Here is a 22,098-nt window from a genome sequence, read left to right on the forward strand (position 1 = left end):
GTCTATTTCTAGGCATTTACACAAGAGAAATGAGAGCATCTACCCCTACAAAGATTTGTACATAAACATTCGGAGGAGCTTTGTTTATAGGATCCGAAAATGGAGGGCGAATGGGGGTAAGCAATTGTGTTCTCTGCCTTCGATGGAATTCTAAGCAACAGAGGAATGAACTACCAATAAAGTAACAAGGTGGATGAATCTCAAAATACTTACACTGGAAGGAAAAAATACATAATGTGTGATTCCTTCATATCAAATCATTTTTTACGAACATGTATTTTTTAATTTATTTTTATCTTGGTTTTGGTTCTGTTTGTTTGAGAACGATAAAGACAACATGCCAAATGAAAACAAACGAACACTGCTAACGCTGCATCTACAAAGTCCTGGAAATGTTCTAGCGTCCAACAGCTGGAACTAGAGAAAGGTGTGAGGGGAGAAGCAGAAGAAGGAAAGGAGGGATGGCGATTTGTCACAAAACCTCAAAGTGCTAATGACAGTCAGAAATTCAAAGATGCCTGATGATATTAGCAGAAAGAAAACGAGCCATTACATAAAGATGTAACATACAGTTGTGACTATCATGCTTCTAAGAATATTTTTGTTACCATGAGCTATGATGTCATAACTTTAGGTAAAGTATCTCAGAGCAGTTCTGTCTCAGCTTAGTGGTAAGTCTCCGGGAAGATTTCCTTGTCTCCGACTGTATTCTAACTACTGGTCTCTCTCTTTTTTTTTTTTAATGTTTACTTATTTGTTTTTGAGAGACAGAGAGTGAGCAGGGGAGGGGCAGAGAGACAGGGAGACAGGGAGAATCCCAAGCGGGCTCCACGTTGTCTGCACAGAGCCCAATGCAGGCCTCAAACTCACAAACTGTGAGATCATGACCACAGCCGACACAAGAGTCAGACGCTTAACCAACTGAGCCACCCAGGCGCTCCCGGTCTTTCAATTCTTTAGATTAGAAAGTCCTTGAGTACAAGGCCTGTGTCTTATTAATCAACTGTAACCCCATACTTGGCACCTTCTTGCAAAAATATCACTTATGCTGCAGATTGGCACCCCACCACGGCCTGACAATCCTGCCATTTCTCTGGCACGCACAAGACAATCACAATATACTTCAGGGGAAACAGAAACCCTCAGAGGTGTCCTCTCTTACCTTCCTGGAACCAAACCTCCTACGTATGAACCTGTCCGGCCCCTACTGCAAGAGGAGGAAGATCCTACCTTCTGGCAAAGGGCAATCTTTCTACTTGTAATAGGAATTCGACCTTTCATTCCTTGTCAATGACCTCATTACCTCTCCCATAATACCGCTCTCTTCCTACCGACTAGTTCAGTCTCTACAAATTTGCATTGTTGGGGAGCCCCAGAGGTTCAGTCGGTTGAGCATCCAACTCTTGATTTTGGCTCAGGTCATGATCCCAGGGTCGTAGAAGTGAGCCCCATGTCGGGCTCTGCTGAGTGTGGAGCCTGCTTAAGATTCTCTCTCTGTCTCTCTCCCCTACTCCTGCTCTCTCTCTAAAGTGAAAAAAACAAAAAAATTTAAGTTGTTATTTTGAGATAAAAAAATTCCTGTTCTCTGTTCCCTTTTATAGCCAATACTATTAAAATAGTCATGGTGCCTTCATTTCCTTACTGCCTGATCCACTGTTAATCTAACCTTCATTTCCATGTCATCACTACAGGGCTCTTGTCAAGGACAAGCCAATGACTTTCATGTTGCCACAGCCAGTGGCTCTTCACCTCCGTCTTACCTGACCCCTCAGTAATATTCAAGTCAACCACTACTGCCCCCTGGAAAACATCTCCTCTCCCGGCTTTCCTTCTCCTCTGCTGGCTATTCCACTTCAGTCTGGTTTGTTAGCTTAATCTTCTCTAATGGGATCTCTCACTCAGGCCTGGACCTCCTTCTCCCTCTACATTCTCTTCCTAGATGAGGACAGCACAGTCATGGATTTAAATACCTCTAAACAGTCAATTCCTAAATTCAACTTCTCAGCTCAGAGTTCTCCTCTCCCCAAGTATCAAATTCACAGAGCCAATCTAACATGTCCCCTTGAAATGTCTCACAGACTTTTCAAACTTACATGTGTCCAAAAAGAACTCTTAAAATTCACACCAAACATATTATCCTGCTCTACCCCAAACCTTTTTCATCTCAGTAAATGGTACCACTATCTACTTGGTCACTCAAGCTAGAAATATGAACATATCCAGTACATCTCCAATTCCCACTGAATCCATCTACAGAATGTATTTAGAACCCATTCATCCCAACACTGCCATCATCATATCGACTGGACAGCTGAGAAAGCCTTCTGATTGGCCTCTGTGCTTCTAACATGTCTCCCTCTAACCCACTGTCCAGACGACAACTGAAGTCACCCTGCAAACTCTATCATTCATGTCATTCAGTTACTTACATCCCTTCGTTGGCCCTCAGGATAAAACCGAGCTCTTGCTTGCAACCGAGCTCTTGCATGATCTGGCTCCTTCCAATCCCTCCAGCCTCACTTTCATTACTCAGCCTACCTCCACCCCATTCGCTAAGTCTTCTGCCACACTGGTTTTCTTTCAGTACCTCAAATCAGGCTCTCTCCCGCCTTGTACAGGCGCTCTTTTCTCTGCCTGGAATCCCAGCCTCACTGTCCGTTAAATGTCACCTCTTAAGAGAGCATCCTTGATCCAATCTTCAGTAGACCTCCCTGTTGATCTCTGATCCCACTGTTTGTTTTCTGCATAAATCTTACTGTGTTTGTATTGTATTTGTCAATTATTTTACAAATTTTTCTGTCTACTTTTTCGGTTTTCTGGTCAGTCCCATCAAGTAGAATACAAACTGCAGGAACACAGAGGCAGATTTATCACTGGAACACTTGCCCCCAGCATTTCATCATCATACTCATTAAATTGTTTCTGGGGGAAAAAAAAAGTTCCCTGGGTACATGAAAAAATGAATCTTAAATATATAAGCCTTATGATCTAGCAGCAGACTAAAGGAGAAAGTCCTGAAAACATACTAATCTGGAGTTTAGTTACATGGATGCAACTTACCATCTAGATACAAGCAAGAAAGTCTATTTTGTTGTTTTGTAATAATATTTACATTTTTTTGAAAACTTCTAAATTTTACAAGAAACTCTTATTCTTAAATTTAATATTTCCTAATATCTGCAACATGTTTTTCTCCTATTTAAGGTTGAATAATTGGCTTAAAAATGGGAGATTAGAAGACTTGCTTCCTTACCCCACAACTGTACTGTCTGTATCTAAGATGCTGAAAAAGGTAAAACTGATACTTTAGAGAATTCTGTGACTCACGGAAAGGCAGAATCCACTCCAAAGAAACTGGTCGAAACTGTTAATAAGAAATGACCGGGGGCGCCTGGGTGGCTCAGTCGGTTGGGCGACCGACTTCGGCTCAGGTCATGATCTCGCGCTCGGTGAGTTCGAGCCCCACATCAGGCTCTGGGCTGACAGCTCGGAGCCTGGAGCCTGTTTCAGATTCTGTGTCTCCCTCTCTCTCTGACCCTCCCCCGTTCATGCTCTGTCTCTCTCTGTCTCAAAAATAAATAAACATTAAAAAAAATTTTTTTTAAATATTAAAAAAAAAAAAAAAAAGAAATGACCGTATGTTGAAAGCTATCTTTCTCTTGTACTATAGGTGTTAATAATTTATCTTACTGTCTCTGATGCAAGAAAACATTTCAAATATTATGGTGTCAGCTAAGTTACGGTGTCATTCTGAGACCAATCACTTAGAAAAAGGACTTGAATATTTTAAACAAAGACGTGATGAATTCTTTAAAAATTAAAATCTGTTACAGCTGTTCCTTCTAGAAATGAAAAGACCACTGAAACACCTTGCATGTTACGCTATAACGCACTGACTATGGAAGCACACACGATGGCTGAGAAACTAATAAAATCTTGGATAGCTGACCCTGCTCAGTGCCTGCTGGATGAAAGATCAGGAAAAGAAAGCACCGCCTTGCTACTTTCTTATCTTATAGTAACTCGTCAAATTACAGATTTAGCTGCAAATATGAAGACTAAGTTAATATTTCCACCACAGAATTGTGCTCTTGTTTTACCCATAAAAGAATCTACAGACTTAACGTTTTGTTTATATCCGATCAATTGCAGCTCCAAACAGTCAGCAACAAGGATCTTTCAAGTGAATGCTTGGCAACAAACATAAACAGGACTAAAATACTTAGTGATGAGTAACTTTCTTGAATCTCATCATCCACCCTGATGGAGCAAAGGCACTGCGGGTGCCTTACCAACGCAGTGGGACCCAACTGTGTTAGAATTCACTGTATTAGTTCTCACCCCATGTTCGGGCGCGCGCGCACACACACACACACACACACACACAGAGTCAGTTCAACTGAAGGATATCCTTGATAAAAAATAAAAATTATTAATTAAATCTTGACCTCTGATTAGATTCTTGGTATTCTGTGTAACAAAACAGGAAATACACATAGAGCACTTCTGGTGCCTCACAAAGTATTATGATTGTCTAGAGGAAAATCACTTCTGTATTGACTTGTGAGCTGTATAAGCCACTGCCTTAATGGAACACCAGGTTTACTTAAAAGAATATCATATAGACAAACTGTAGTTATTTAGACCTGGATATCTGATAGACATTTACTTGAAAATAAATTAAAGGAACCTGACACTCGAAGGAAAACAACTGATAGTATTTCTGACAATGGTAAAATCTGAGCCTTTGAGCGAAAACTAGGATTTTGGAAAACTTGCATCTGCTACCATAACCTTGACAGCTTCCTGATACTTAAAGACTTTCCTGGTAAGATTTGTAGATTTGTAAAGAATGTAGATTGTAAAGAATGTGATTTTTAAACTAATGTGTAATAAAACGTGTGAACGTTTGGAAGATCCGTATAACTCAGTGAGCCAAGTTTCTCCAAATGACCAATGTGTGATGTTACAAAATCATGCATGGGTGAAAGATCCAAAATGCAAATAAATGAAGGGATTTTAATGTGCCTGAGTACTCGAATTAAAAGCTCACAGATGTGGCCTCTACACCGCAACTAACCTTTAAGAAATGATCTCTCATTGAATGGTGTCGTATCAGAGAAGAATACGCACAATTATCCGAAAGGGTTTAAAAAGATTCCCTCCTTATCCAACTACATTATCTATGTGAGGCTAGGTTTTCTTTACAGATTTCAACCAAAAAGAAATGATTAATGTGGAAGCAGATACATGAATCCAGCTGGGTTCTAGTAAGCCATCGACTAAAGGGATCCATAACAATGGAAAACCATGCCACTTTTCTCACTCACGTTTCTTTGCATTTTGGAAAACATAAAGGAGTTATGAAACCAGAAAGCTGGAGGAACACTGGCCTACATCAAACTAAGGATCTCCAGTTTCTTATATCTCAGGTGGGTCTTAAGGCCTGATGGCAAAATGGAAGACTGAAAGGTCAGGGTCAAACACATAGAAAATGAGTGAGTACACATCTGATCAAATAAATGTGTGCCTGCATAGCTCCGACTTGGATTTTCTTCATTTCAAAGTCAAGGAAAAATTGTTTTTTGACTATCTATCATTCTCGTTAGCTCACACTGCTTGTACCTCCACCAGAATGGATATTGAAAAGCCACTAATTCAAAGCACATGTTACAGGGAGAAGGCAACCAGTGTCTTTAAGAGACTTCAAAGTAAATATCTGACACCCCTCCAAGGCAGACCCCTTCTTAATAGAATAAGCTGTTGAATTCCTATTCAGTAACAAATGGAATCAGAAGAGAGATAGCTATAGAACTTAAACTGGATAACAGAGGCCTATTTATTCAGTAGGATATATTTTAGTTTTATCTTCAAAATTTATTTCTAGGCGTATTATGATCAAACGTAGAGGACTCTAAAATTATTCCCGACACGGTTTATGGAAGATTTAACAATTTAAGTTGACAAGCTTTTCTTGAATACCTTCCATATTCAAAATAAACACTCCCAGGGACTAAAATGCTAACACTGTCCCATCCTTCTAGGACACCACGGGCATACAGTATAGATGAGCCTCCGTCAATATGGAGCTTATTCAGTCCGTGGCTTATGAATTTTGGAGCTTAAAATGACACCACGGTCCGGTTGGCGTCCTAACTGAAAAATAATCTCTATCCGTGTACTACCGACATCAACTCTGAAATACAAGAGAATCTTCCTGAGTGGATAGCTTCCCTCATGCATAATGGTAACTAGCCTTGGCATTTGAATTCATTACTTTTCAAAGACTGGTTTTCAGATTCACCATGAGACGCAGATGGCCCTGATAAAAACGGTCAAGAAGCTGGTCTATCACAAATTCTCTATCAGGTTATGGTGGTGGTATAAACTAGAATATGGAGTCAAGTTGGTGGATGGTATCCAGTCTGTTGGTGTGTTCAATCAGTATCTACAATACGCCTGGTGCTCTGGTGGAGACCAGGGATAGAGTGATGACTAAGACAGAGACAGTTCTTGCCCTCAGGGTGCTTAGGGCCAGGCAGAGGAAATACACATGAAGCAAACAATCACATCATCATTTAGTCAGACATATTCTACACTCCTGGTCTCAACTAATCATCCATCCTGTTGACTTCCAATGTGATTCCCATACTAGGAGTTGGAAAACTCCTCAAAGCCTACTCCTAATACGCTCTTCATAGATTAGCATCAATGCCTTAAAATAAATATCACGCTACTGCTAGCCTTAGGATTTTTCAGCAAAAACCAACTAAGTGTCAGTGTTCAAATTTGCTGATGGTGTTAAAGTTAAACAAATCAGAGTCCAAAATGAACAAATCACCACATATGGGGGAGGGGAGGAAATGACACGAGTGTTTCAGACCTTAATCCTGAGTCAGATCGTAAATCATCAACTTTTCCTAACCATAATAATTGCTTCCTCCATAATTAAGATTGTGACATCATCAAAAAACTTACATCAAACTTTGTTTAGACATAAAATGATTTAACAGCCTACGTTGCTAGTTTTCTGGCTTTATATGAGGAAAAAAATCCTAGACCATCTATGTATAAATTAAATTAGAAAGAGTTCTATCAAGCTTTATATTTTTAAAACTCTTGGCCATTATTTTAAAAATGCCTCTTTATTTAAGATTTAGAAGACTTGATGCCTCAAGGAATACTTGAAATATGATTTTATTTTTTAAAAATCTGGTTTTAATTCCATACTCTTGTTTTTGTAGTCCCACTGCAAATAAACAAACAAGAATTGTTCTTCAACTTTCTCCATGCTCTGCTTTAAACACAAAAGCATTAAGATGAGGAACGAACAATGACTTGCTTATTTTCTTTTAAAACAGCTGTCAAGAATAAAACATATGCTCCTTCTTACATTCAATATATATAAATTAACCACAACAGTCTGCATTTGCCGTATATTTTACCTTTATCCTTATCCTTAAACAGAGGCACGCACACACACACACACACGCGCGCGCACACACACACGCACACACACGCACACACACACACACACACACACGCACACACACGCACACACACGGCGTGCCCTTAGCTCTCTTTAACCATATCCAGGCCATCCACCTTCCCTTAAATGCCAAGTTTACCAAACCCACCACTTTATTTCCTTCACATTCTCTCCTACTGCCTCTGGATTCCGTTCTGAATCTGTTCTACCACAACTGTAATCTCAAATCACCAATGACTTCCATGTTTATACAGAACAAATGGACTTTTCTCATGTCTCATTCTCAGCGAGCTCTGTAAGACCCGATACTGCTGACCACCTCCTTTTCGAACTCTTCTTCCTCAACCTCCATGTTTTAAAGTCAAATAAACAAGTCAGTTTTCTCACTTCATCTGTGGTATACTACTCCAATTCTCCTTCTCCATCTCTAACCTTTTCTCTGTGTTCCCCTGCTACCTGCTGTTCCTCCTACACTATTACTTTACGTAGCATGTGGCTTGGTTTTCCATTGGGCTTTGTCTTGGATCTTGTTCTCTTTGGAAAATTAACCTGAAGCAACTCAGTGTATGTTATGAACACGGAGATCCATGGAATTAAATTCCAAATTGAATACTTTGGAAGAAAAGACATTTGGATATATAAAGGTTCTAGAAAGGCAATATAGGGAAATGATCATAAACACAGACTGTGGAGCCAGACTTTCTTGGTTAAACTTGACTCTGTCACTTCCAGACTATGTCATACTAGACACCTGAGTAACCCCGCTGTGCCTCAAGTTCCCCATCTGCAACATGAGCGTAATAACTGTACTTACCTCACACGGATATTGTGAAGATTGAAGGCAGGCACATTATAGGCACTATGAAAGTGATTATTAAACAAATTATAAGACCAGCAGCTATTAAAAACTCAACCTCGGGGCGCCTGGGTGGCTCAGTCGGTTGGGGGTCTGACTTCGGCTCAGGTCATGATCTCATGGTCCGTGAGTTCGAGCCCCGTGTCGGGCTCTGTGCTGACAGCTCAGAGCCTGGAGCCTGTTTCAGATTCTGTGTCTCCCTCTCTCTCTGACCTTCCCCCATTCATGCTCTGTCTCTGTCTCAAAAACGAATAAACGTTAAAAAAAAAAAAATTTAAAAACTCAACCTCATTAATTTATGGGCCCACCTCGTAACTTGACATTTTGTTGTTTTTGTGATAGGTGTTTTCTAAAACCCTTAAAACATACTAACTCCACTAGACTGAATCACTTTAGCTACATCAAAAACAAACGTGGGGCGCCTGGGTGGCACAGTCGGTTAAGCATCCAACTTCAGCCAGGTCACGATCTCGTGCTCCGTGAGTTCGAGCCCCGCGTCAGGCTCTGGGCTGATGGCTCGGAGCCTGGAGCCTGTTTCCGATTCTGTGTCTCCCTCTCTCTCTGCCCCTCCCCCGTTCATGCTCTGTCTCTCTCTGTCCCAAAAATAAATAAACGTTGAAAAAAAAAAATCTTTAAAAAAAAACAAACGTAATACTGGGGCACCTGGGTGGCTCAGTTGGTTGAGCGGCCAACTTCAGCTCAGGTCATGATCTCGCAGTTCGTGAGTTCCAGCCCCGCGTCAGGCTCTGTGCGGACAGCTCAGAGCCTGGAGCCTGGTTTGGATTCTGTGTCTCCCTCTCTCTGCCCCTTCCCCGCTCATGCTCTGTCTCTCTCTGTCTCTCAAAGATGAATAAACATGAAAAACAAACAAACATAATACCACAGATTTCTAAGAGGACAGTGTACACACACACACACACACACACACGAATACTATAGATTTCTAGAGCTACAAACCTACTCCATCATTCTACAGATAAACAAACTGAAGAAAGGAGACAAGCGATTTGTCCAAAGTCACAGAGCAAATAGTGAGAGGGAGAATCAGGGCTGGAATTCAGGTCTCTAAAGTATGCATCAACATATTACTGAAAAAACGTTTTTTTCCCTCATCTACTCATGATGTGAAGAAATACCTTTCTTAGAATGCAGTTTTGCCTTCAGGAAATATTCCCTCATTATGAAAAAATCTGAAATTTGATAGAAGGAAACTATCAAAATTTCAAGCTATCAATTACTAAACACCACCTTTCTTCAAGGTAACTTTAGAAGGCTTGCAGAAAGAACTTTATTCTATGGTTAAATGTCCACCCACATCAGAGCAGATTGTGTATTTTTAAAGTTGTCATTGCTATTTGAATTACAAAAGTAGTTTTAAACATTCAGTGAGAAAGATTTCCTCTTTCGTTTCTGCAAACTCCACCTCTACTAATCTTTTGAACAGGATATAAAAAGGTTAAAGGGCACAAATAAACAGTGATTTGAGCAGCCAACATTTATTTAGGACTTGCTCTGCACACTCTGGAGTGTGTTGCAACAGACCTTATAGAAAGAGAAAGCAGAAAAAGCATGCAACCTAAAAAGGAAAATTAAAAAGTGCACATGAAAAACATATTATAAAATAAAGACTTAAATAGAGCACACAAATAATGAACAGTTGGAACACTGTCCTGATTCAGATGGATCTGCCTACCGCCCTGAGAGTTTTGAAGACTTTAAGTCATTTGTGGGAGCTCCTGGGCGGCTCAGTCAGTTGAGCGTCCAACTCTTGGTTTTGGCTCAGGTCATGATCTCACGGTTTGTGAGTTAGAGCCCCGCGTCGGGCTCCGCATTGGCAGTGTGGAGCTTGCTTGGGATCTCTCTCTCCCTCTCTCTCTCTCTCAAAATAAGTAAGTTAATTAAAAGCTTTAGAAAAATAAACAAGCTATTTGTGAATTATAAGTTCTCTGTGTCCATGGCTATTCTGTATCCAAGTCTAGTTACAGAGACTATCATCATTTTTCAAACATAAAACAAATCACTTTAGAATTTGCATTGAAGAGTATAAATAATAGAAATATTTATGTTAGCTAACAATCTGTTATAGAGCCAAGGAACAAATGACTAAATCCCCTAAAACCACACAACAGTAATTCATATTTAACGAGGAGCTTGATCAAAAGTTTCTGATCTCTGGGATCTGGCAGGCCAGATACAGAATCCATAATAAAATGCACTTATACATGCACAAAAACCATCCTTCTCTATGAGACATTCTAGAGTACCGATTATTAAAAGGGTGTCTATTTTGGCTAAAGTCCTTTCTTTTTAAGATACACATAGATTTTTTCCCCCCAATTGTTTTCAAAAGAAACCAGAAGCTCTCAATGCCTATTTATTCCATTCCCTGGATAAAATCTTACAGAGCATCAGGTTATTCTCTACTATTGTGAAAGTGTAACCTAATAAATAATCTATCGTCAGGTAATCAAAAATCTGAATTGTTATTAGGTAACTCCAGTAAAAATGCCTAGAAGATCTGGCAAAGAAAACGGCTCTGGAGGAGTAATTATGCTATTTACATATTCTGTAGTATGTCTGAAGGACAGCACTAGAGTGTAAAGAAAAAAATCACTGTATTAAATTAGAAGGCCTCAATGATTGCCCTAGCTCTATTGCTTACAATTCCTGTGTCCTCAGACAAGCCACTTAACCTCTCTCTGCCTCAATTTCTTCACCTGTAAAACGGGACTAGGAATACTTACTTTATTATTTTAAGGAACTAACAAAACTATGTCAAAAAAGTTTGTACACTATAATGGTCGTAAACACTGAAGGTGGCAGCATTTGTGTATAAATGAAATGGAAGAGAAAATGAATGAAGAGAATGTTACCGATTTAATTGTTAAGTGGTTGAGCGGATACTCAGAGAATTCTGCTCTATTTTTTATAATGTGCTTCAGACCTGAATGAGATATATTTCAATGTTAAAAATTATTAGAAAAAAAACCTCCTAAAAGGTTTTTTTAAAAAGTCTCTCTTCTAAGACTTTTTTTTTTAATGCAAGTATCTTTCCAAACTCATTTATTCCCATTTTTTTTTTCTATCTAGAGAAAGAATTTGGCTAAAACGCAATGAAACTGGAGATAAGAAAATGGCCAACCTCCAAGACTGATGTGTCTATGTTCCAGTTGTGAGGTCCCGAAACAAAAGGAGCTGAATCCTTTTGAAGTTGACTTTATAAAGTGACTAACATTCTTTGATTACTAAGGAAATTCCTCTTGCCTCTGACGATTTCATACACTAAACAGTAATTCCAAGAAATAAATAACATGCATCCAAAAAGATGCCATTCTTTCTAAGCATATAGTAGGTATTAATGCAGGTGTTACACTTAGGAACTATCATTGTTATTCTGTGAAATTCCTTTTTATGGCCTTCCATGGGAGTCAATCCTTGGCAAACATTTTGAATCAATAATATCACAAGTCAGCCTTCCTGCACTAATTAGAGCCTTTCCTATACTTTGTCCAAGGCTCCAAATTTCTGGCTCTTGCTGCCGGACTCTACAGATACTAGACATAAGCTCTTCTCCAAAACAAGAAAGCAATGAGGTCAAATGACAATCTATGCCAAAATGTTTCTGCCAAATACTAAACACTGAGGATGTAAGCACCTCAAAGTTCTGTCTCTGAACTGTTCAACATTTCACAGTCAAACATTTCACCCAGGTGATTTCTTCAGCTCTAAACCTTAGATTCAGAGTCAAGAACGAAGCCGATGCAGCTCTGGCCAGTGCCACCATAAAGGGACAGAGGAAAGGTCATCTCTGAATTTTCTGTTGGAATTCAGCATCGCTTATGTTATTCCTTGCATCCGTACATTCACATTGCTTTAAGCAAAGCAGATGTAAAAATATCCTTTAATGATTATGAAAAGCAATGAACTTCCATCACTGTGATTTCTCTTAGTGAACCATTACCCAAAATTGTTCTGCTTAATAAACACAGAGTGGCTAGGGGTGCCTGGGGGGCTCAGGTGGTTAAGCGTCTGACTCTTGATTTCAGCTCAGGTCATGATCTCACGGTTCATGAGTTTGAACCCCACATGGGGCTCTGTGCTGACGACACAGCCTGCTTGGCATTTGGTCTCTCTCTCTCTCTCTCTCTCTCTCTCTGTCCCTCCCCTGTTTGCTCTCTCTCTCTCAAAACAAATTAAAAAAAAAAAAAATAAACACAGAGTGGCTGGCATTGTGCTCAGTGTCAGGAGTGGTAATAAAAAAGCATCTGACACTTCCCTGCCTTTAAGAGGGTTATGATATAGATGAGAAGGCAAGCCTTTTAGATCCAACAATTAGGAACCAATACAAGAAAGAATTGTTTTTAAAAGCCAGATTGTGTAGTGTAATAAACACTTTATGAAGCTCTAAAGGCTCACCACAATCATTTTTTCACAAGAGTGGCCCCAGGCTGTTCCTTCTGCATAAAGTTGCTGGCTTACAAAGCAAGAGAATACATTTGAAATCAACCCTATTTCCCTGGTCGCAAATCAATGAACCATGACTCATGAGGCAGGCCATCTACATAAGATTCTACATAAGAGATGATATATGCACGTACATATATACACACACACACACACACACGCATATGCGCATACACACACACACACACACACACACACACACAGAGTCAGATATTCTTTCTATCCAGAAAGTCTGAATGAGCAAATGTGTGAAAAAGAGTGCCGTGGCATCACTAGAACTGCCACCAAATCGGGAATGACGACAAGCCACTATTCTAATCTCTGGGAGGACCAGTACACATTCCAGGCTATGAAGCACAAGCCCAGGGGGACTATTTGGCTGTTGAGCCAGGTTCCTGCACCTCTTCAATGCTCATGTATCTTCCAGGAAGACCCTATTATTTAAGGTTATCCTAACAATCCATGCCATATACATGATACCACTAACAAATTTTTTATAAGAGACCAAGAAGGGATAAAATACCCAAATAGGGGACTATATCTAAGAATACATAAAACACTCAGAAAGGGTTATTGTATCTAGAACACATAAAGTATTCAGAAGGAGGGGGAGAAACATCTCTGAGGCAGGCACACAGCTACAACTCACATTCTCCTTATGTGTGTTACGTTATGTATGTATCTGAAATAGATGAAAAGACAGCGTTAAACATATGACTTTGTCTTGAGGAACAGGCAGTGAAAACAGAAAATATAAAATAAATAGTGTTCCAAAAAGCAGGCATCCATTTCATTTGAAAAGGAAATCTCAAACAAGAATGAAAAGAATATGGTTGGGGCACCTGGGTGGCTGAGTCAGTTAAGCATCTGACTTCAGCTCAGGTCATGATGTTGAGGTTGGTGGGTTCGAGCCCCGTGTCGGGCTCTGTGCTGACAGCTCGGAACCTGGAGCCTGCTTCAGATTCTGTGTCTCCCTCTCTGTCTGCTCCTCCCCAACTCACGCTCTGTCTCTCTCTCCCTCAAAAATAAATAAACATTTAAAAAAATTTTAAGAATGAAGATAATACGGTGAGCTGACATTCACAGCCATCTGAATCAGAACGAGGCTGTTCTTAACGGGAAATTGCCCCCAGGAAGATCACGAATGACTCTCTCCTGTTATTAAGAGATAACAGAGCAGCATCTAGAATAGTATTACAATGTTTAGTGGAATTATAGATAAGGTAAATATCCTTTTCCTGCCTTTTTTCCCAATGTTCTCTTTCCTCCCCTCTTTAGAGTCACTTTCTTATCCCACCTTGCACGAGCCTTGCTGAGCTATTTGTCCCTGTCCCATGTTTTTGACATCATTTTAGTCTATTCTTTCATTTACTCCCTCCCTCCCTAAACAGACTATCCTATGAAAGCACAGAGAAAAAAAAATCAACATTAAATTTAACTACATTTTTTTTATTAATGTATCAGACCACACTCAAAGTGACTTGAAAGTCTGAGAAAAAGTTATTTCCCACCACTGCAGCTCCAAACCGTAGTCAAAGAAAGGAGGAAAAGACAAAATACTTAGAAGAAAATAGGTTATGAACACCTGGAACTAAATAAAGGGAGTAGAGGGAGTTACTAAGTTGGAGGCAAAAACTTAAAGCAAAGTCAAAAGAACAGGAAAAGGTTTGAGCCTCTGACAGGATTATTGGGATCAGAAGCATTCTTTCCTGCTGGCCTGTAGCAGGAAGTCAGCAGTTATCCAAGAGTGAGTCTGCTCTGGAGAAAATTATTTCAGCAGCTCAACTGCAACGTGATTAAAGAGCATAGGAGTGTGGGGTGTGAGGAGGTACGAGGCTGAGACAAGGTAGGTTTATTAAAAACTGGTATCCTAAATGGTCAATGGCTATGTCTACCTTTTTAGATAATCAAATATTTCATCAAATACATACCCAATTATAAAATGAAACAATATGGCTTCTGTTATGTCCCATTTACACTAAGCCAAACCTTGAAGCTTTAGAATCTCTGTATTTCTTAAATTCCAATGCAATCATATAGTATCAATTAAGATAATTTCTGTCAATGAGAAAAAGCCTACATCCTTCTGCACAAGAAATGATGCTCCTCACCTTTTTGATGAAACTGTTAGAATATTTTATATTGACAAATGGAAGCAGAAACCAAGCATGAGGTCATTACTTCTTTCATTTTCATTTTAGCAAGAACAAAAAGAACCATCCAGCATTTAGGAACCAAATATTCTTGTCCCATGACACAGTTTATAGCTATCATGATCAAATTAACTTCCTTATCACCACTGTTAAAACAAGAAAAAATGAAAAAGGATGTTGTCTCTAACTACTGTTACCTAATGAAGTTCAGGTTTATCCTTACTGTTACTTGACATAAAACACCAAGATGTGATAAATCAGTAATTAGGAAATAAAAAATCCAAACAGAATGTGACAGATAGTCTCAACAGTTTTCCAGAACATGAGAAAGACTGTTTATTCCAGAACATCAAAAGGTTGGGAGCAGCGAGAGGAAATCAGTAATTCTCCAATGGCACTCTCTACAGCAAACTAAAGAGAGAGAGCTCTTACAAACGCAAGAAATATAATGTGTATATTTAAAATAAAAACACCATTCATCTTCCTTTGTAGATATAATCCCTTTAAAGCTAGAATTATTGTTCTCTTCCCTAGAAAAACGTTACAAACCATGATTTCAACCCATGGCTTGACCACTGCTACTTCTAATATGTATTAAATATACTGTTTTAGTCAAATAATAGAGAAGTTATCTGGAACCTAAGAAAAAGTACACAGCTATTCAAGTGTTAAAAACACTCTTCTGTGGTAGCTTCCATAAACGTATACTTGAACATGTTCACTTTAACACCCATCAAGTCTCTCCACAGTGCTCCCACATTTCACGTCTAAAGTTTAGCTTTTTCTTCCCACTTTTAACATGACGGTGTCTGACGCTAAGGCAAAGACTTACTTCTCAGCAACCAATACAGTTGGAACCTTGCTGAAACCCTGTTCTCAGCTGCCCCCTTGCTGCTGGAAATGAACTTTGAGGCTGGTGCAGTATAGAAATACACCAATTACATCTGAGAGAATAAGCCGGGCACAAGGAACTTTGTGAAAGGGCAGAAATCATGAGATGCCATTGCTGAAGTATGCCAAATCTCCCAGTGTATTTGATTATCAGCTAAAAATATATGAAATTTCTTATTTCTCTAATCTTCAAGTGTCAACGTTCTCAGATTCTAAACTTCCAAGCTACTAGATATTCATGCCTTAGGAAAAGAATTAACTGACAATTTTAGATAGTGGTGACCATAACCAGAGAATGAATTGTTTGCTCTCCTGTTGGCACAGGTTTATTTCTAACAGTGCCCCGTCAACATTCTTTAAAAAGGAAGGAAGGGAGGAAAGAAGGAAGGAAGGAAGGGAGGAAGGGAGGAAGGGAGGAAGGGAGGAAGGGAGGAAGGAAGGGAGGAAGGGAGGAAGGGAGGAAGGGAGGAAGGGAGGAAGGGAGGAAGGGAGGAAGGAAGGAAGGAAAGAAGGAAAGAAGGAAAGAAGGAAAGAAGGAAAGAAGGAAAGAAGGAAAGAAGGCAGGCAGGCAGGCCTAGGATACAAACCACCCAGAGTTCTAGGTCATTCATGTGTTCCTGGTTTCACACACAGCACTGTTAACAGAGATTCACATGGCAACTCCATGAAAAATGTATTTTCATTTTATAGGAAAAGAAGATAGAAAGCATACAGCCACGCATCTTATTTCCATTTAGTCTAACATTCGTAACATCCAAGAGCACTCGTACACCCATTTCCTTTTGCATCGACTAACACATTCTTCACCAACAGAAATAAATGTCTGATGGGGAGGGAAAAGAAGAACAGGAAGTCTTAGGGACATAAATCCAAACATTCCACATCAATATTACTGATCCGCCCACGATTCACCTTAATCCCACATTTGGGAAGTCTGTTTCTCAATTACCAAACAGGACTACCACCACAAAGCCTAAACAGATTTTTGTCTTTTTTAATATTCTTACTTATTTTGTTAATAATCAAACCATATGGATACAGGAATGACAAAGAATAAAAATCAACAAGCGGTTTATATTTTCTAAACTTGTGGCCTGACATCAATCCATGTTCGTCTTCGCAATGCTGAACAGCTCAGAAACAAGCACGTGTGACAGAACTGAGATAGACTGTTCCAGTCATAATTTCTTTAAACGGCTTTCTCTCTCTCACATCTTTTTACCTCCTGTGGTACTCAGCTCAATGCCCTGTACATAACAGGTACTCAAAAATGTCTTCTTTCTTCTTTCAGAGTGAACTTACCCTTCGAAATGACACGACATAGAACGTATCTCCCCTTCTGCGGATGGCTTCAAAGAAGTCTTGATAACTTCTGGGTGATGCATAATACACTTGCAGCTCACTCCCTGAGTTCCTGCTGAAGGAAGAACAGGGCAAAGTGTTCTTAAACCAGAAAATTTCATCTCCTCTCAAAAATACTCCCCGTGCTAAGGCTATGTCTGAATTATGAGAATTACTCTCAACCAAAATAGTAGCAGCATTCGGCAGTAATTTTTATAATAACGTTCTGAAAAGCCCAAGGTCAGGATATTTATAAGATCCAATTCACTAAAGCAAAAACTCTCATTTCTGAATGGAAAGCTCCAAAAAAGCACCACTCAAGTTCACTGCAGAGCATGTAAAAATAATAAAGAGTATCAGAAAATAGATTTCTGCATTGGTTTGCATGATTTTAAATTTTTGGTAACAGACATTAAGTCTTAGGGAAGTTATTTTTCACCGCTCTGTCAAATCTGTAAGGCGTACTTGTCTATAAGGCTGTGTGAAAAGTGGGAAGAAGGTAGGATTTGGAAACAAACAGACCTGGCTTTGAATTTCGTCTCCACTCCTCAAGTGGGTATTCTTAGGGAAATCAACCCCTGAGCAACCTCAGTTTCCTCATCCATAAAATGAGGATAACCATTGTTACTGGTCAGAGACGTTACATATGTGAAGCACCGAGTAAGGCCTCATAGGAGTCACTCAACAAATGCCAGCCACAGATACAGGAAGTACCACGTCAGTGCCTTCGTAACATTAGTAACTAAAATTATAGTATCTCAACCACATCGTAGCCCCAAAAGACACACTCGAATGATATTAGTGTAGTTTTTAATATTTCCAGTCTTTTATTATTTAGCGCAATAAGCCAAAACCCAGAAGTTAAAGGAGAATTTTTTAAAATGTTGCCTTTTTCTCCAGACAACCTGTGTTTTCTTTCTTATAGGTTCTTCTACATTTTCTATCCAACTTTATGAGGAAAAAAAAGACTGATCTAAAAGGAAAATTATAAATGAATCATAAGAACTGTCTTTGAAATAATTCCATTTGCTCATGAAGCCACTTCTAACCATATTATTTTGACATACAATCAATTCTGATTCATCATGATAGTTACGTTCTACAAAGTCGGTGTGAACACTGAATTAGTAAATACTGAACCATTCTCCTAAGGGAAATACCGTGTTAGGTTCCTTATAAGCCCCTACCTATGGCATATTTGTCAAAAGATTAATATATAACCTTGTTTTTATGTTTCTGTTTAAAGACATCTTCTTCAACATATCTCATTCATTCATTAACACTGAACTCCTGGTCAACAGCACTGTAACTTATGCCTGAATAAAGCTTATCTAATATGTATATTTTTCCATATGGCACAACACAGCCTTTCGTTTTTTTTTTTTAAGTTTATTTATTTACTTTTAAGAGCGAGAGAGAGAGAGCAAGAGCAGGGGAGGGGCAGAGTGAGAGTGAGAGCGAAAGAGAGAGAAAGAGAGAGAATCCCAAGCAGGCTCTGCACTGCCAGTGCAGAGCCCAACGTGGGGCTGGAACCCACAAACCGTGAGATCATGACCTGAGCCGAAATCCAGAGTCAGACGCTTAACTGACTGAGCCACCCAGGCGCCTTGGCACAACACAGCTTTCTTGAACAATAGGTGGCCCTTTGGGACTGTGCTTCAGGGCCATTTTAGACAGTGAAATCACACACACACCCAAAAAGCATAAAAATGTGAAAAGTATGGCGTTAAACAGACTTCAAAAAGAAACCTGTTTACAGTAGGAGCTGAAGCAGGAAGGCGCAGTGTGGCCTTGTTAACTGAGCCTCACCTAGGACCATCTATGCACACTTGCAAATGGCTGTAAAGGCATCTTGAGTATTGGGGAGCCTGGGTGGCTCAGTCAGTTGAGCATCTGACTTCGGCTCAGGTCATGATCTCGCGGTTTGTGAGTTTGAGCCCTGCGACGGGCTCTGTGCTGACAGCTCGAAGCCTGGAGCCTGCTTCGGATTCTGTGTCTCCTTCTTTCTCTGCCCATCCCCCGCTTGTGCTCTGTCTCTCTCTGTCTCTCAAAAATAAATAAATAAATGTAAAAAAAAATTTTTTTTAAAAAAAGCATCTTGAGTATTGATTTGGGGGCACAAATACTTTTTTTTTTTTTTTTTTTTTGGGACAGAGAGAGACAGAGCATGAATGGGGGAGGGGCAGAGAGAGAGGGAGACACAGAATCGGAAACAGGCTCCAGGCTCTGAGCCATCAGCCCAGAGCCTGACGCGGGGCTCGAACTCACAGACCGTGAGATGGTGACCTGGCTGAAGTCGGACGCTTAACCGACTGCGCCACCCAGGCGCCCCACAAATACATTTTAGTGAGTAGGCTGACTGACTCACTGATACAGAATACGTGATTAATTCATTTAAACCACTTTTTTAAAGACTTTTTTTTAAAGCAGTTTTGGATTCACACCAAACCTGAGGGGAAGATACAGAAATTAAAAATATTTTTGACTAGTAACGAAATAATATGCCATCATAATGATGCATCAAAAAATGAACGTATTTTTAAATATATATATATAGTAAATGAACGAAATATTCTGATCACTAGGAGAATTATTAGTCACCGTACCTATTTGAATTATCTATTTCTACATGATAACACCGTATCTCTGGATTTGAAACATTCGTGATTGCCAATATACTGCCCACTGCCATTTAATAGAGACTCTCAGTTAACAGGGTAATAAACAGCTTTCCACTTCCACTGGGCGTATGTTCTCAGGGCCAGGTACCCGGTCTGACACACAGCTGGTGCTCAGTAAATGTGAAATTGATAGTAAATAAATTGTGAACTCTATGTCTGTGGGAAAGCTATGCACAGAATCTGAGACCCTCTACTTCCATTTCAGTGGCACTGTCATCAATATATCACATCAGCACCATCACCAGCTTTCAAACGTGCCAAGGACCATGCGAAGTGTTTTAAATAAATTATGCGATTTGATCATCCACTCTGTGTGGCCAAAACTGTGTAGATGAGGAAACTTTAAGTTCACCTGTTTGATCCACAGAGCAAGTGAGTGGCAGAGATGTTCTGAACTCTGTCCAATTCAAAAGCCAACAACTCACTCATAACACTATATTGCCTCCGGTAATATTGTTCCTTTTAGTTGGATGTGTTTGGTCCAAACGTTTCGACCTTAGATACAGCACTCCTTCCAGATTCCTTCAAAAGCTTAAGTAGCATCAGTGTAGTGAAAAATGAATTTTAAGTCAAATTGATTTGAGTGCCAATTCTGCCTCTTGTTGGTTCTATGACTCTGGCTTAGAAAAACTAAGTGACTTGCCCAGTTTTTCCCCATATAAAATAAGGACTGTGATATCTACACTCTAAGTTATTATACAGATTTTAAAATAAAATGCATGGAAAGCACTCAGCAAGACACCTGGCACATTCATAAAATAACACTCCCTACCCCTGGCTCACGAAATAGATGCAAATCGAGGACGAGAGTTAAGGATGTTTACATTGTACAGTAAAATGACGACTGAACAGCATTCTGACTAAATCTGTATTTAAGGAATCTGAGAGTTACCCTCTTGAAATTCTCTGGGTTTACTCTGACCACTCAGAAGCAGTTTGTTCTGTGAACTAACAGAAAAGTCACTGATGAGAACAAGTGTAATCAAGACAGAAGAGAAATGTGCCTCTCAACTTTACTAAAGTATTAGTTATTTAAAATTCCTTGGCCAAGAACTTCCACACTTTCTTACCTGATCCTAGTGGTTTCTGTGTATTGGACAGCCATGAGCTGAGAATTTGAGCCCTGTTCCAGAGCACCCTGGAAGAAAAAAAATGCCATATAATGAAATTAGATGAAGATCTTCCTATATTGACTCACTCTACATTTACTAAACTCTCATTAAAGTATTCATATACCAGGGCACCTGGGTGACTCAGTCAGTTAAGCGTCCGACTTCGGCTCAGGTCATGGTCTTGTGGTTCATGAGTTTGAGCCCACGTCAGGCTCTGTACTGACAGCTCGGAGCCTGAAGCCTGCTTCGGATTCTGTGTCTCCCTCTCTCTCTGCCCCTCCCCTGCTCATGTTCTGTCTCTCTCTCAAAAATAAGTAAACGTTAAAAAAAAAAAAATTAAAGTATTCATATGCCTTTTTTTCATGAGTATTCTGAGAGATCAGGTTCACATAACTAAATACCAACAGAGAGATTAGAACTCTTCTGGTCACGCTCTGGGCTGAGAGAAGAATCTTAAGGAGATTAAAACATTAAAGCATTTTCCCATAAAGTTTAAAAATACAGTCCAAAAGCTTAGTTCAACTACCATAAGTTTTATGACCAAGTCATACAAATATTACTGAACATATAACAGCTTGTTTGTCTAAAGTAATTATTTTTCCAAGGCAAGTTCCTGAAGTGTGAAAGGTTCATAATGAAACTGGATCCTATTGTTTACTGAATGAAACACAAAGATCTTCTCGCCAAAATGTACCTATGGACTAAGCCATCATTAAAGAGATTTCGGCGATGACTTTTCTGGCCAGAGAACAGTCCAATCTGGAACCATCAGTGGCCCACATATGCTCTACTGGGGACCTGTCTTCTTGCAGCATCTGCTTGGCACGGAGCCTTCTTCTATTCCTTGCCGGTTTTATAGACTCATCTTCTGAAGTCTTTTTTAAGGGGATCAGAGTTCAAGGGCACGTTACCAATTATTATGTTAGGAAGTGACCTTATTATTACCCTGTCAAAAGCGGCTTAAGGAACTGTTTACTCAGAAGACTATTAGCATTTGTTCATTACTGTATCTATCCATCCATCCTGCAGTAATCAACTTTTATAGAGCACTTACGACAGGCACTGACTGGGAAGACAGACATGTGGAAACAATACAATGTGATAAATGCTA

At 39.6% G+C, this 22,098-nt stretch overlaps 1 protein-coding gene across 6 annotated transcripts in view; it reads right to left on the reverse strand.

Moving 5' to 3' along the window:
- Nucleotides 1-22,098, reverse strand: part of ATF6 (activating transcription factor 6) — a 205,015-nt gene that overhangs the window by 100,277 nt on the left and 82,640 nt on the right. For 5 of the 6 annotated variants that reach the window (XM_023247596.2, XM_045048952.1, XM_045048950.1 and 2 more), the window contains 2 exons: nucleotides 20,946-21,013; nucleotides 17,156-17,270 (listed from right to left, as the gene is read on the reverse strand). In XM_023247596.2, the coding sequence (XP_023103364.1) occupies nucleotides 17,156-17,270; nucleotides 20,946-21,013 (183 nt within the window). The remainder of the gene's footprint in view (nucleotides 1-17,155; nucleotides 17,271-20,945; nucleotides 21,014-22,098) is intronic. The other variant, XM_023247597.2, reaches the window with a different exon arrangement.

Source organism: Felis catus, chromosome F1 (assembly GCF_018350175.1).
Source record: "Felis catus isolate Fca126 chromosome F1, F.catus_Fca126_mat1.0, whole genome shotgun sequence".
NCBI classification, from domain to species: domain Eukaryota; kingdom Metazoa; phylum Chordata; class Mammalia; order Carnivora; family Felidae; genus Felis; species Felis catus.